General features: G+C 36.2%; 1 protein-coding gene across 1 annotated transcript in view; it reads right to left on the bottom strand.

Annotated features, from left to right (window-relative positions):
- TTC6 (tetratricopeptide repeat domain 6) overlaps window positions 1-13,373 on the bottom strand; it is a 259,315-nt gene that overhangs the window by 92,283 nt on the left and 153,659 nt on the right. The window contains exons 11-14 of the mRNA XM_032242507.1: window positions 12,575-12,649; window positions 11,171-11,550; window positions 1,108-1,570; window positions 668-797 (exon numbers count right to left, since the gene is read on the bottom strand). Coding sequence (XP_032098398.1) covers window positions 668-797; window positions 1,108-1,570; window positions 11,171-11,550; window positions 12,575-12,649 — 1,048 coding nt within the window. The remainder of the gene's footprint in view (window positions 1-667; window positions 798-1,107; window positions 1,571-11,170; window positions 11,551-12,574; window positions 12,650-13,373) is intronic.

Raw genomic sequence — 13,373 nt, forward strand, 5'->3', positions numbered from 1 at the left:
CAAAAATTACCTTTTGCCTCTCCATATGTCTAAAATGTTTTTTCATAATACATTAATCATGATAGTAAAAAGTTAGGTTATGATAACACAAAACCTAACAGACTTTTAGCAGAAATCAACACAGGTCAAAAATCATTTATTAAGCTCATGTTTTATTTTATGGGTATGTTGTAAGTGCTGGGGATACACAGATGAATATCACATTTTCATATTCCTAGAAAGTTCCATGTCTAGTGCTTCAAGTTGGTTGCAGGATAGTACATAAGGGCAAAGGTATAGATTTCATACAAGCAAGAAATCCTAGGTATACAATAACTCTAACTCAGACAGGTGTGATCAAATCACATAAATCAAAGAGATATTTGTAAATTACTTCTATAACTAACAATTTTAATTTCATATTCTTCAGTTGTGAGATAAGCAGTAAGGAATCAATTTACTGCAATATATATCAAGGACAATAATCTTTCAAACCATGATAAATATTTTAAAAACACTAAAGGATTGTATGAGCCCTGGATTTACAATAACAAGAGTAAAAAATTTAATTGAGGAAAGTCATTTTCATGATGTATATCTAGTGATTTGTGTATCTTTATAGTACCAACAAATGACAAAGGCTGAGGTCAAAATCTGTGTAATATAACTGTCACTACAGACAACCCACCTGTATTATTTTTATTATATTTATGTATATAATTCAAGTCATCCAAAGCTTCATTAATTTTGTCTTGGAAAAGATAAATTAAATGTCGGTGCCAATAGGCATTGAGAAACAATGGTTCCAAGAGCATTGCCTAGAAAATATATGTATACATTCAGTTAAAGTTGATTTGCTAAAGGAGGATATCCTATCAAATAAATTTTCAAACACGACTGAAAATCCCAGTGGCTTTGTATGTATACAACATAAAATAAAACCTCCCAATCTGACAAACTAAAATTATGTTTTTAATATTAATTATTTGAAAATGCAAATAATCATACTGTTATAATTCCACATGCTATACTATAAACATTCATTGTGCAAAATTTCAGCAAAATTACTGTATAATTAAAAGCAAGTGTAAATGGTGAATATTACTATTTTGGTTAAATAAAACTTACTTTCTGTAGATCATTCATGGCACTTTGCAACTTTCCCAGTTTCCTATAAATAGCTCCACGCCTACAATATGCAAATACAGGATATTCTGTCTGATTATTTATTTCTTCAGTCAAAATCTTCACTTCAGATTCGTAATGTTTAATGACTTCTGGTGGAAGATTGGACTCCACATTATCATTTAATTTTAGTTTTGGTGGTTCTTTTTCTATTTCAGGTGGGTCCTTAAGAACAGATATTTTATCAACTTTCTCTTTTATAGGCGTACGCTGATATTTGTGCTCAATGAGCGTATCAAGAGCCCATGTCCGAGGATCACTATTTTCTGGAATTCCTCCCTTCATTTGGACGAATTTTTCAAAATTTAAATACAAAGGTAAGCTGGGACAGCGTATTTGACGTTCATATAATGGAACTTTGAACAAATATTTCTTCTGTTCAGGAAGTATTCCATGAGATTCTGATCTAGTTTTTAAAAGAGTGATTTTTTTTAATTACAGAAATACAATCATCTTTCTAATCAGTAAATCAACTCAGCCACACACATAACTACTACTTCTATTATCAAAACAAAATTACATGCTAATTTTATGCACAAGTTCTCCTCATTTAATAAAATGGCAACACTGTATGAAGAATCTCTGTGAAGTTTATAAAAGCAAAAGACTGTTTTTAAAGATGTAGCCTCCTTAGAGTACTGAAAAAATGGGGTCAATGCACCTTTCAGCAATTATAATGGAGAATTAAGAAAGTAAGAAATGTGAGGGAAAAAATGCCATGCAAGAGATTAAAGAGGACATTAACTTCAGGCAGCGGGAAGAAGGCAAGAGTTGACTACACCACAGACTGTCAGCTAAATATCCCAGTCGTACCCTTCTCTAGTAGGCTTTTAAATTAAATAATACCTAATATATGCTCTCAAATGCTGTAAGTCTAGGATTAGCCTTCTCAAATTCTTCTTTGTCGATATAGTCTTCATCGAGCAACATGTGCCATATGGCTGGTACTGTACTAGCCGTAGGAAATAAGAATAAACTCACTCTAATGGAAGAAAAAAAATTTACTCTAACACTTCATATTTACTGAGTATGTACCACGAGAAATACTAAACACTAGGAGAATAAAGGTAAGAAAACTCCATTTCCTTCCCTTTCCTTATTTTAATAAATTCTCCATTTCTTTCCACATTCTAGTGCAAACCACCATCATCTATTCTTCTTAGAGTATAATAATTTCTTAATTCCCTGCTTCTACTTTTGCCCTTTGTCTAATTCCTTATCTGCATGGCAGCCAGGCATAATTTTTGTTTTTGTCTTACAAATGTAAATAAGATCGTGTCACACCTCCAAGAGCTTCCCCTAATAAGTATGCAATCAAGCTCTTCACCACGGTCTGTAAGACCCCATGATCAGGTGCCAGCATAGATCTCTGACACCACTACTGTACCCCTCATTCCCTACATCATCCTGGAGCAAGCCTCAAGGCCACTGCTTTTTTCAGCCCTTCTGACTGGCTGGCTCCTTCTCAATTCATCTTTCTGACCAAATGACTCTTTAGAAAGGCGTTCTATGCCAGATACATTTTGTTTGCACCTCCACATTCATTTCTAACCTTCTCATCTTGCTCCCTGTCCCAGAAAACTGATATGTACACACTATAGCCATAGGATCCCATGATCTCTGTCTTCTCATAAAGTTCATCCAATTAGGAACCCCAACAGAGGGAAGGAGGAGAGTGAAGTCAAGGTGTTTATTCCTCTGGCTTCCTCATGAAGAGCCTTCTCAAACTAGCCAGGATCCTTGAACAAAGATCACTACTGCTTTCAAGAAAATCATTTCTATACAACTCTTTTCTTTCAGGTTCTAGTCATCACTGCTTTTTTTTTTTGTCCTCTCAAACTTAAGAGTAGAAAATGGCTTTACATTTTTAGCCCCAGGATACTGCATTATCATTTCTGATTTCCTTGTACTTTGACATTTTTGTAAATTTCTCCTTTACCATAACCTCCCAGAATTATCCTGAGTGCTGTTTACTATTGGAATCTTGACTGATAAAGTAATTGGTACCAGAGATGGACTCAGGAAACACACACACACACACATACACAAAGGATTCTAGGATAACTTCCTTGCCAGGTTAAAATAGGACACAAGTAATCCACAGCAAGTGGTGATATAAAAACTTGTCATACATCACCAGTGTTAGCAGGGAATGATGTTCAGGTGGAAGGCCAGGCATCGGGAGATCATGGAGCTTTAAGTCATTAAGACAACAATAATGATTACAAAAATCGTGTGTTCAGTTGACTACTTCTTTCAGACCAAAGAGTCGTTGCAGTACCTATTAAGTATCCTCTAAACTTTATGCACCAAGGTAATGAAGCTACTAGACAAGAAGTAGAAAACTGAAATATGGGATGTTAACATACAAGGAGATGTGAATGAGAGTGAGAATTTTAAATCTCCAATTTCCACTTATCTTCCCTTAACAGAGCAGACTGGCTGAGGAATTGTCAGATCCCCTATCTGAGACACTCAGTCCTCTCCTGCATAAGCTTCTTTCAGTGACTACACTGTGACATTGCCTCATATGCTGTAATGGACCTACCTCAAGCAGGCCCTAAAATCACCCAGCTGTGACTTCCCGATCCTCTCATAGAGCCACAGCCATTACAGTCCCTCAGCATCCCACATACCTCCTCCATGGAGGTAACCTTGGGTTGGTGGCTATCGGCCTCAGCACACACAGCCTTAGCTAGAACACCCGGGAATACTCTAAGTGAAGGGTTCTCAAACTTCAGCATGCATCAGAGTTACCCAAAGCCTTATTAAAAATACAGATTTTGAGGCTCTACCCCCAGGGTCTCTTGTTCGGTAGACCTAGGGTGGAGTTCCAGAACATGCACCTCTAACAAGTTCCCAAGTAACACTAATGCATGGATTATACTATAAGAGCCATTGCCTTAGAGATATGAGTTCTAAGGTTCAGGAAATAAGAATTTATCTGCAATATGGAATGTGCATAGTCAAGTCCTAATTCTTGGAAAGGCCAAAGAATGCATAGGTGAGGGGGCAAAATACCCTTGAAAAGCCTTGTGAGTGCTGACCTCAGAGCAGGAAAAGAATGACAGTGGGGAACGGGAGCAAAGAAATTTGTTTCACTGATTTCAGGATACCAAATTGCATACTGGTATCCTTGTGCAGAAAGTTGAGCCTTAGGAATCCACAACTCTTTTTGGGATTTTCAAGCACCGTTATTCTTTGGGGTGAATGGGGAAGAACTTTGCAACTGATCAGGGATTTTGCTCACCAACATATGTTGTGGTTGTAACGAAATAATCCTGTAGCCTCTAACGGCTTCCAGAATACAAATCAGGATGACAAAATGGAATGAACCAAATATTTAACAGAAGGTTGCATGACACTTTCAGAACATGGTATTCTAAACAAATTCCATCGTCTCTCACTACTGTGTTCTTGGTGCTACATTTTTGGAACTTTTATATTAGTTCAGATTGGCTTTAAATGCAAATGATTAATCACAGAGGCACACAGTCTATTTTTTAGTTATGTTTTGCAAAGACAGATTAAACTGCGATAATGATTACAAACTCCAAAAAAAAAAAACCAAAAAACAAAAGTTCTTTTTTTTTCTTTGCAAAGTTCTTCCCCATTCACCCCAAAGAATAGCGGTGCTTGAAAATCCCAAAAAGAGTTGTGGATTCCTAAGGCTCAACTTTCTGCACAAGGATACCAGTATGCAATTTGGTATCCTGAAATCAGTGAAACAAATTTCTTTGCTCCCGTTCCCCACTGTCATTCTTTTCCTATCATATTTTTCACTGATTCCAGTGAAAATAATAGAACCCTGAAGTGGTAAAATCCAGTTTTACTGCTACAGATATGGTACATACTCTGACCACAATAAACAATAGAGACAGAATGGTAATTAACAGGATTTTAACTCTCAAGGATCTGTGGCAACTAAATGCCTAAAGGTCTTTAGAGATGAGATAAATGGGCAGCCTCTTTAGACGTTCTTTGGCTTACATAGGGGAAAAGCTTATAGGTATTCTCTTACAAACCTAAGCAGTTATAGTGGGGGTTCACAATCCTCTACCCAGCTCTCAGACCCCAGCCAGTTCACAGTCCAAAACCTCTCTTAACAGGAAGGTCGGGCAAAGCCCCACTGAGGAAGAATCCTGCATTGTAGCTTAGGTATACATAGTGAATCTTCCCTGAAATTTTCCAAAGGTTTGAGAAAGAAGAATACTCAAACCTTCCAGGGGTCATTAGATCCTGGCTCTCCCCTCATGCCAATCCACAGATACCCACTACAAATGCCACTGACATTTATCAATCAAATTAGGGAATTGTGAAAGTCAAGTGATAGAAAGAATCTTGGCCTGGGGCCATTTAACAGTGGATCTAATGAGACATAGACCCAGTTTTTAAAAATAATTTCCCTAGTCCCAGCATGTGTAGTGGGAGTAAATACATGTAATAACTGAATAAACTGTAGACTGAGGAAGATAATGGTAGTAAGGGCCACGTGGAAATCTCTACAACTGCACTCATTCCATCTCACACGGCTATCCACCAAGATAGCAGACAAAAAGCAATACCAGAGCACCGGGGAAATTACACATTAGTGGCACCATCAGAGACTTAAAAGATGTAGGGGGCAATTCCCACCATATCTCCATTTTACTTTCCTGTTTCAGCAGTGCAAAACCAAGGTAGCTTGTAGAAAGCTGCTATAAATTATCACAAATTTAATTACAGCTTTAGTTCCAGATGTGGTATATTTACTGAAGCAATGAACATACCTCCTGACACCTGGTTTGCAGCTGTGGACCTGACATGCTTTCTTTTCCATTCCCCTAGTTTAGGAGAATCTGATGAAGTTTACATTTACATGGCAGGGACAAGTCTCTCTCCCTCCCTCTCTCTGTCTATACATATATATCTCCCATATCCAACCCATAAGCAAGTCCTGTTGTCCATTTTTCTAAAATCTATCTCGAATCTAACCACTTTCCAGCACTTTGATTGCTATCACCCCAGATCAAGAAACGATTTCTCACTCAGATTATTTTAATAGCTTTCTAACTGGTCTTTCTGCTTCACTACAATAGATTTATTTTTTATAAGTAACCAGAGTGAACTTCGGGAACATAAACTAGATCATGTCAACTCACTGCTCCCAACTCCCAATGTTTCCTTTTGTATTAAGAATCCAGTAGTTGCCATAACCTATAAGCATCACTACCCCATCCTCAAGTCCACAATGATTTCTTGGCACTCTTATGAATAATTACAAACTTACTCTGGCCTATAAGGTACGATGTGATATTATCCCTGACCGCTTCCTCAATCTTGCATCTTACTACTCTTCACTCACCCTGTTTCAGCCACAGTGACTTTTATGCTGTCCCTCAAAAGCAACAAACATGTCTCCAACTCAAGGCCTTTGCGCTTTCTGTGGCCACTTCAGATATTCACACACCTCACTCCCTCATTCCATTCAGTTCTACCCTCAAATATCACTACCTTATAGAGGCTTCTGGCCACTCTGCCTAAAATAGTACCTTTGTTACACCGATTTATTTTCTTCATTACATTTATCACTTCCTAATGTTATTTGTTTACCTCTCCACTCTCTCTCCCACTAGAATATAAGCTCTATAAGGAAAGGAAGTTTGCCAATCTTGTACATTATCCTGTGCTCCTTGTCTAAAATAGTACCTGCTATGTAGTAGGTGCTCAATAAATGTATGTTGCAGAAATGAATGGCTGAACTCATTCATTCATCAAATTGTTGCTGAGTTCCTACTATGTTCCATATTTAATTAGAGTAATCATATTTAACTATAGTCCCTCCAATACTTCCCTTTAAGCTAATAAACTTTACCTTCACTAAAAATAGAGAAGCTATCTGGCTAGAACACTTACCTCATTTTCTTATAACCAAATATACACTCCAGGAATGGAAGATACTTCCTTCATAGAACGCACAACACTTCTTCCCTGGGAGTTCTGTCATATCACTGTGTTCTATGTCCCATCCACTTTTGCCTTCTCAGAGGCTTCACTATTTTCAATATCCTGACTTTTCTGTATCATCTAAAACTATGAATGGGTACTCTGAAATTTTACTAGGCACAGAAACTGCGGAAAGGATACTAATGAGGCACAAGTGAGGAGGAAACTCCAGATAAAAGAGAGTTGAATGAGGGGATCCTCTAAATCTAAGTTTGAAGCTATGCATATCCTAGACTACTCCTGAACCACCCACTAATCCCTTCTCATTATTCCAAAAATAATCACTGCCATAGTTTGATGTATATAATTTCAAGATTTCTTTATAGATATGCAAGCAGTATGCTACACACATACATGCATATACACATAGCTTTGTTAAAATATATTCCCACATAAACATCCAAAAATATGTTAATTGCGACTTATTTCTCAATGGTAGCATTGCTGTATTTTCTAAGTTTTTACAATGAGTATGTATTATTTTTACTATCAAATATTAATAACTATAATATTTTTAAGGAAACAAGCAAGATCTTGCTAGGCAGCTTTCTAGAAGGATGTAAAAAGCAAATGCAGACAGTGGATGAACTTTTATGAGGAAGAGTTATAGTCCCAGATCACTGAAATTAAACAGTACAAAGAAAAGGAACATGATAAGAAGAGGGGACTTGCTGTTTACCTCTACCCCAAAAGGTAAATATTTCTTCCTGTACTACAACTTTAGATCATGTTTTCATAGCCATGAATAGGGTTCATGGTTTTTCAGTTGGAGGAACCAGAGTAAATTAACATGCTAGCTATCACACCAGTCAGAGAAAGTCAAACCTTTGGGTTATAACACGTGTACACACAATTAATCTGAGATGAGATGTAAGACAATTTGAGAAAACAGAAATTTTGAACAGTTTAAATGTTTTGCTTAAAGTATTCTGTTTGTATAAAAATAAGGATGATATTACTACCCAAATCAAAGGTTGTTTGAACTAGACGTGACCTCGCAAATCATGTGGATAGGCTATTCATCTTCCAGATGGGGAAACAAATATTCAAGGAAATTAAGCAGCTTGGCCTAGTCACTGGGGATCCAGTGAATGGAGGTTGGGATATGAATGTATACAAATTCCCAATCCAGAGTTCTTGCCCCTACAACATCACTGCTGCTAGCTCTTAGAGAAGCAGAGTGATAAATGAAAGTCAAAATAGGCCTGATGGCCAGGTGCAGTGGTTCATGCCTGTAATCTCAGCACTTTGAGAGGCCAAGGCGGGTGATTTGCTTGAGACCAGAAGTTCAAGACCAGCCTGGGCAACATGGTGAAACCCTGTCTGTACCAAAAAAAATACAAAAATTAGCCACACGTGGTGGCACCCACCTGTAGGCAGGCCCAGCTACTTAAGAGGCTGAAGTGGGAGAATCCCTTAAGCCCGGGAGGCAGAGGTTGCAGTGAGCTGAGATCACACCATTGCACTCCAGTCTGGGTAATGGAAGTGAAACCATGTCTCCAAAAACAAGCAAACAAACAAAAAAGTGGAAGGGCAAAACAACTAAGGAAAATATAACAACAACTGCTTGGGGGAAAATAAGTTCTGCTTCTCTGAGGAATGCAGCAGCACAAGTGGACCAAGAAAACCAGGTCTGAGACCACAGGTTCACTTGCAGCAACAGAGCAAGTGAGTCGAGACTAAGGACAATTATTCTAGAAAGCGGCACAAGAAGATGCATTCAGAGGGATAGGAATGCCATTAGCAAACAAGCTAGTAGCCTGGATCTCAGATGAAGAATGTTACTCAGTCCTGGAAGACAGATCAAGAGGCTAGCAATTCACAAAAGGCCATGTAGGAGGTAAGGCAATGAGTATAAGGGAGTCAAGGCAGCCAAGAGTCATTGGTAGGAAGAGCTCACTGTGGGTCAGCAAGCTACTGAGGAAGGTCCCCTCTACTCCCTCAGGCTGGTATGTCAACACTGAGCTCAGAGACCAAAGCAGCGAGAAACTTCTAGAGAAATAGTGAAGCTGTAAAGTTGTTGCCAACTTTGACATCCTGTCATGACCTAGCTAAGGAGGGAAGCAAAAGGACTAAGGGGATAAAAGGAAATGCATGAATCTAGGTGAGGTGGCTCCAGTGGCCTTCTGCAGGAGTTACTTTCCACAGTCACAATTTGACTTGATACATAAGAACATATGCAGTCTGCTGCTTCCCACCATTAAGGGAGCCAGCCAAGAATGGGTGTGATTAAATAACCTTCATGGTTGCACATAAAATGGTAAAAAGCAAATTTGTGAATTACCAAATTCAGATTAGTGGGAAAAGGCCAGGCATGGTGGGTCACACCTGTAATCCCAGCTACTCAGAGGATAAGTTGTGAGAATCACTTGAGCTGGGAGGTGGAGGTTGCAGAGACCTGAGATGATGCCACCACACTCCAGCCTGGTGACAGAGCCAGACTCTGTCTTAAACAAAACAAATCAAAACAAAAAACAAAAGATGAGTGGGAAAAAGGTCTCAAATTATAGGAATAAAATTGTTTTTCAAGTTGCTCTATCATTGCTAGTTTTGAACTGACAATTCGTATCTGCATTTATATGTCGTAAATTAGTTTGAATTAAGATTTTTTTAAAAGGTAGGAAAGCTGTACTAACATACTGTCTTAGATGAATACTCCCACAGTTTGTTTTACTGCCTTCACCAAAAGCTTCATCCAATGACTCCTGTTGCACCCATTGGCAGCATATACAAATTTCAAACTGAGTTATTAAAAGGCAACTAAATCTCTTTAAATGGTAAAACTTTATATGGTAAATGGTAAAACTTTATATGGTAAATGGTAAAAAGCCAGTAAGAAGGCCACAGCCCAGAGAAGCATCATTTGATCAGTTTATATCCTTTTTTTACACAGAAGTCATTTAGGTTGTGGCCAAAATGGTGCTGGGTGCATTACCCTTTCTAGGATGGTGAAGATTCATAATACTTTGAAATCAGCAAATGTATCGAAAACATATACACAAACTTCTGGTTCTGATCTAAAACATTTATCAGCTTGGAAAACCTACGTGAAGTCTTCCAAAGATGAATTAAAAAAAAATTTCCAGATACTATATTTGTGGCAGGGGAAACTTATGCATAAATAATGTAAAGATAACACAAGACATGAATGCTTTCTTCACTACGGTTGGCCTCTGTTCCACTCTGTCACTCACACTTATAAAATACTATGCCCCAGTCTTCTCAGGGACTATAAGTCACCATTTCAAGAGATAATTAACCCTTTTGCAGACAGCAAGTCTTTATAACAACAAAGTGAAGAAATATTTTTTATTCTCTTATCATCAGGAAAGTCTTTACTTTTCAAAAGGACACAGTTTAATAAATTCTGTGATATCTGGATATATCTAAAAGGAAATAACGAGAGCTTCATAGAAACTATTTTGCACAACACTTTTAAGAAAATTATGTCCTGAACACTTAATCATGAACACATTTGGAATTTCAGTGGTTTATAGTAGGTCCCTACATAATTTTAAATATACTGACTACTATTACTTCCAAGTAAGGAAAAAAAATATTTCTGTGTTGATTCCTAAATAAGAGCTTACAATATAAAAAAGTATCTAGATTTATAATTCAATTCAATAATTTAAAATTTAAAAATACTTAAATATTAGCAATCTGTTTTAAATGGGTAGCATTTGTTTGGAGCAGGAGTTGTTTTTTGTTACTAAATCACTTCAAATAACTTGTTTGGGTTTTTTTTTTTTTTTCTGGAAGATTTCATTTAGCCATCAAATTGATTTACTCTTACTTCATGTTCTTAAATAAGTCCCTTCTTTAAATTATCATTTGAACCATTCACATACTTATACTATAAAATACTTATATATTTTTAAATGAGGATTTGCCTTTCAAAAAGCTGGGTTTATATTTTCAGTGCAGAATAAAACAATAACTTCATGGGGTGAGATTATAAAATTGAAATAAAAACCACAATATATTTCTTAAACTATAATAAATATTGCTTGAACAAGACCTTTCAAGAGATTTTGGAGGCTTAGCTAACTCTTCATACACAAATGTAAGTTTTCGTTGTTTCAATCTTTTCTTCCATTTTGTCTTCTTTTTCTTTGGATAAACAATGTAACTAATGCCAGCTTTTTTAGATGCTTCAATGAGAGACAAAGAGAGATTTCTCAAACTGTGTTTTTCGCAAATGTTTTCAAAGACATCATCTATATTTTCTTTCACAGGGATGGGATCCTCAGTTTTATTTTGCTTAAGAAGCTGGAGTTGACGTTTCAATTCATTTGCTTTCTGAAACGTAATCTCTTTTATACTGCTTTGCATATCATTCTTGATTTCCAAAGGAGCTATAATCTCCTCCTTCCTCAAGTCTACCGAAGATTTTGCTCTCTTAATAAGGAAGCAAAGATGTAGAAAAAACCATAAAATCAATTTAGTTTCTATATATTCAAAATTAATTAATTCTGTTACTATTGTGGTTTGGTCACTTAATTTGAAAATGTAAAAATCAATATTCTTAAAATTATTCAAAAGTCAGCTGATCAAATTAATAGTGGGTTAGTTAAAGCAAAGTACAATAATATGGTTGGTCATATGTCATTTCACTAAGTATATGTAAACAACACTATAAATTAGATATGTATCATGATTTTCTATATTATAATTGAAAGAAAATGCTCTCTAGATATCCAAATAAATTACAAGCTGTACTTTTATATTTAATGCAAATAAATGGTAGAATGGGCAAAAACTGTTAAAATGCCTTATTCCATAAAATCAATTTGGGTTTTCTTTCAAAAGTCCTTTAATGACACTGAATTTCTATACAATACTGTTCAAATATTCTCTATAAGAACTTTCAATTTAATATTTATAATTGGAAGTATGGAATCCCAACCTATTACAGTATTTACTTTATCTAATTATTAGAGAATCAGCTTAATTTTTAATAATACTATTATTTAAGATTATCACATTAATAATTATACATTAATACTTGAAATTCTAATAATACTCATGACTTACAAAAGATAAATTACTTTCAATCCTTTGATATAGCATTCCCTGCCTATTGAGTCATCATCAATAAGCTAACTGCATTTCATTTGCTAATAAACAATAATTTGTTATAGAGATGTGTTTATTTACAGTGAATTTTGGCCCAGACTTCAAACATAGTAGTTTCATACAAGCTAGTTACATACTTTAAGACATATACTAAAGTACAAGAGAGATATTGACCCTCTGCAACTTACTGTACTCCTCCATCTCAAGAAACTATATAAAATTCAATATGTAATTCAACTAGAGAATATAATATAGAAGTATATGCTTTAAAAAAACCATAAGGTAATTATTATTGCTAGAAACACAAATATTTTTCTAGAGAGTAAAAACTGTAAAATTATAATACCCTTAGTTCTGTAGGTTGTGCACTGAAGCATTTTTGGACACTTTCAAGTGATGCAGATTTTCTTAGTAAGAAACACTGTGAAATAATCAAATGAGAAATACACATTAGCCACAGATACTATTTGTTAAGCTAAAATATATAATACTTGGCTAATAACTGTTTAGGCAAATTAATGAAATTCAGAAATACCAATTAAAATACAAATACTGAGTTTGACATCATTGACTTCATATAGAGGAAGAGACCTTAAAATCTATCAATTAATGTAGAAAAGTGTTATAATAATAAAAACTATCTTAATTTTTAAAATTCAACTTGATATAACAAACACCAAGTACCTGCTATGTGCAAGGTAGTATAGTGCAAAGCTTCCCAGCTGGTGTAGGTGGTACTAGTATGTGTGAACATATGATGCCTATGCTGAGCCATGAATCCCCTTAACCCTGGGGCTACATTAGTGGGAGCCCCTGGACAGTCACCTCTAAACATGAGCAATCTCAACCTTTTAGTTCAGGAAACCAAAATAGTATTACCACTTACTATAATCACACCCAGACTGGTGTTGTTATATTAAAAGAGTTGGAAAACACTACTAAATTAAGTAGAAAGTACAAAGAAAATGGCATGTTCCTGGCCGAGCATGGTGGCTCATGCCTGTAATCGCAGCATTTTGGGAGGCCAAGGTGGCAGATCACAAGGTCAAGAGATCGAGACCATCTTGGCCAACATGGTGAAACCCCGTCTCTACTAAAAATACAAAAATTAGCTGAGGGTGGAGGTCCATGCCTGTAGTTCCAGC

The sequence above is a fragment of the Sapajus apella genome, unplaced genomic scaffold, assembly GCF_009761245.1.
Source record: "Sapajus apella isolate SASKATOON/1434 unplaced genomic scaffold, GSC_monkey_1.0 scaffold50, whole genome shotgun sequence".
NCBI lineage: Eukaryota > Metazoa > Chordata > Mammalia > Primates > Cebidae > Sapajus > Sapajus apella.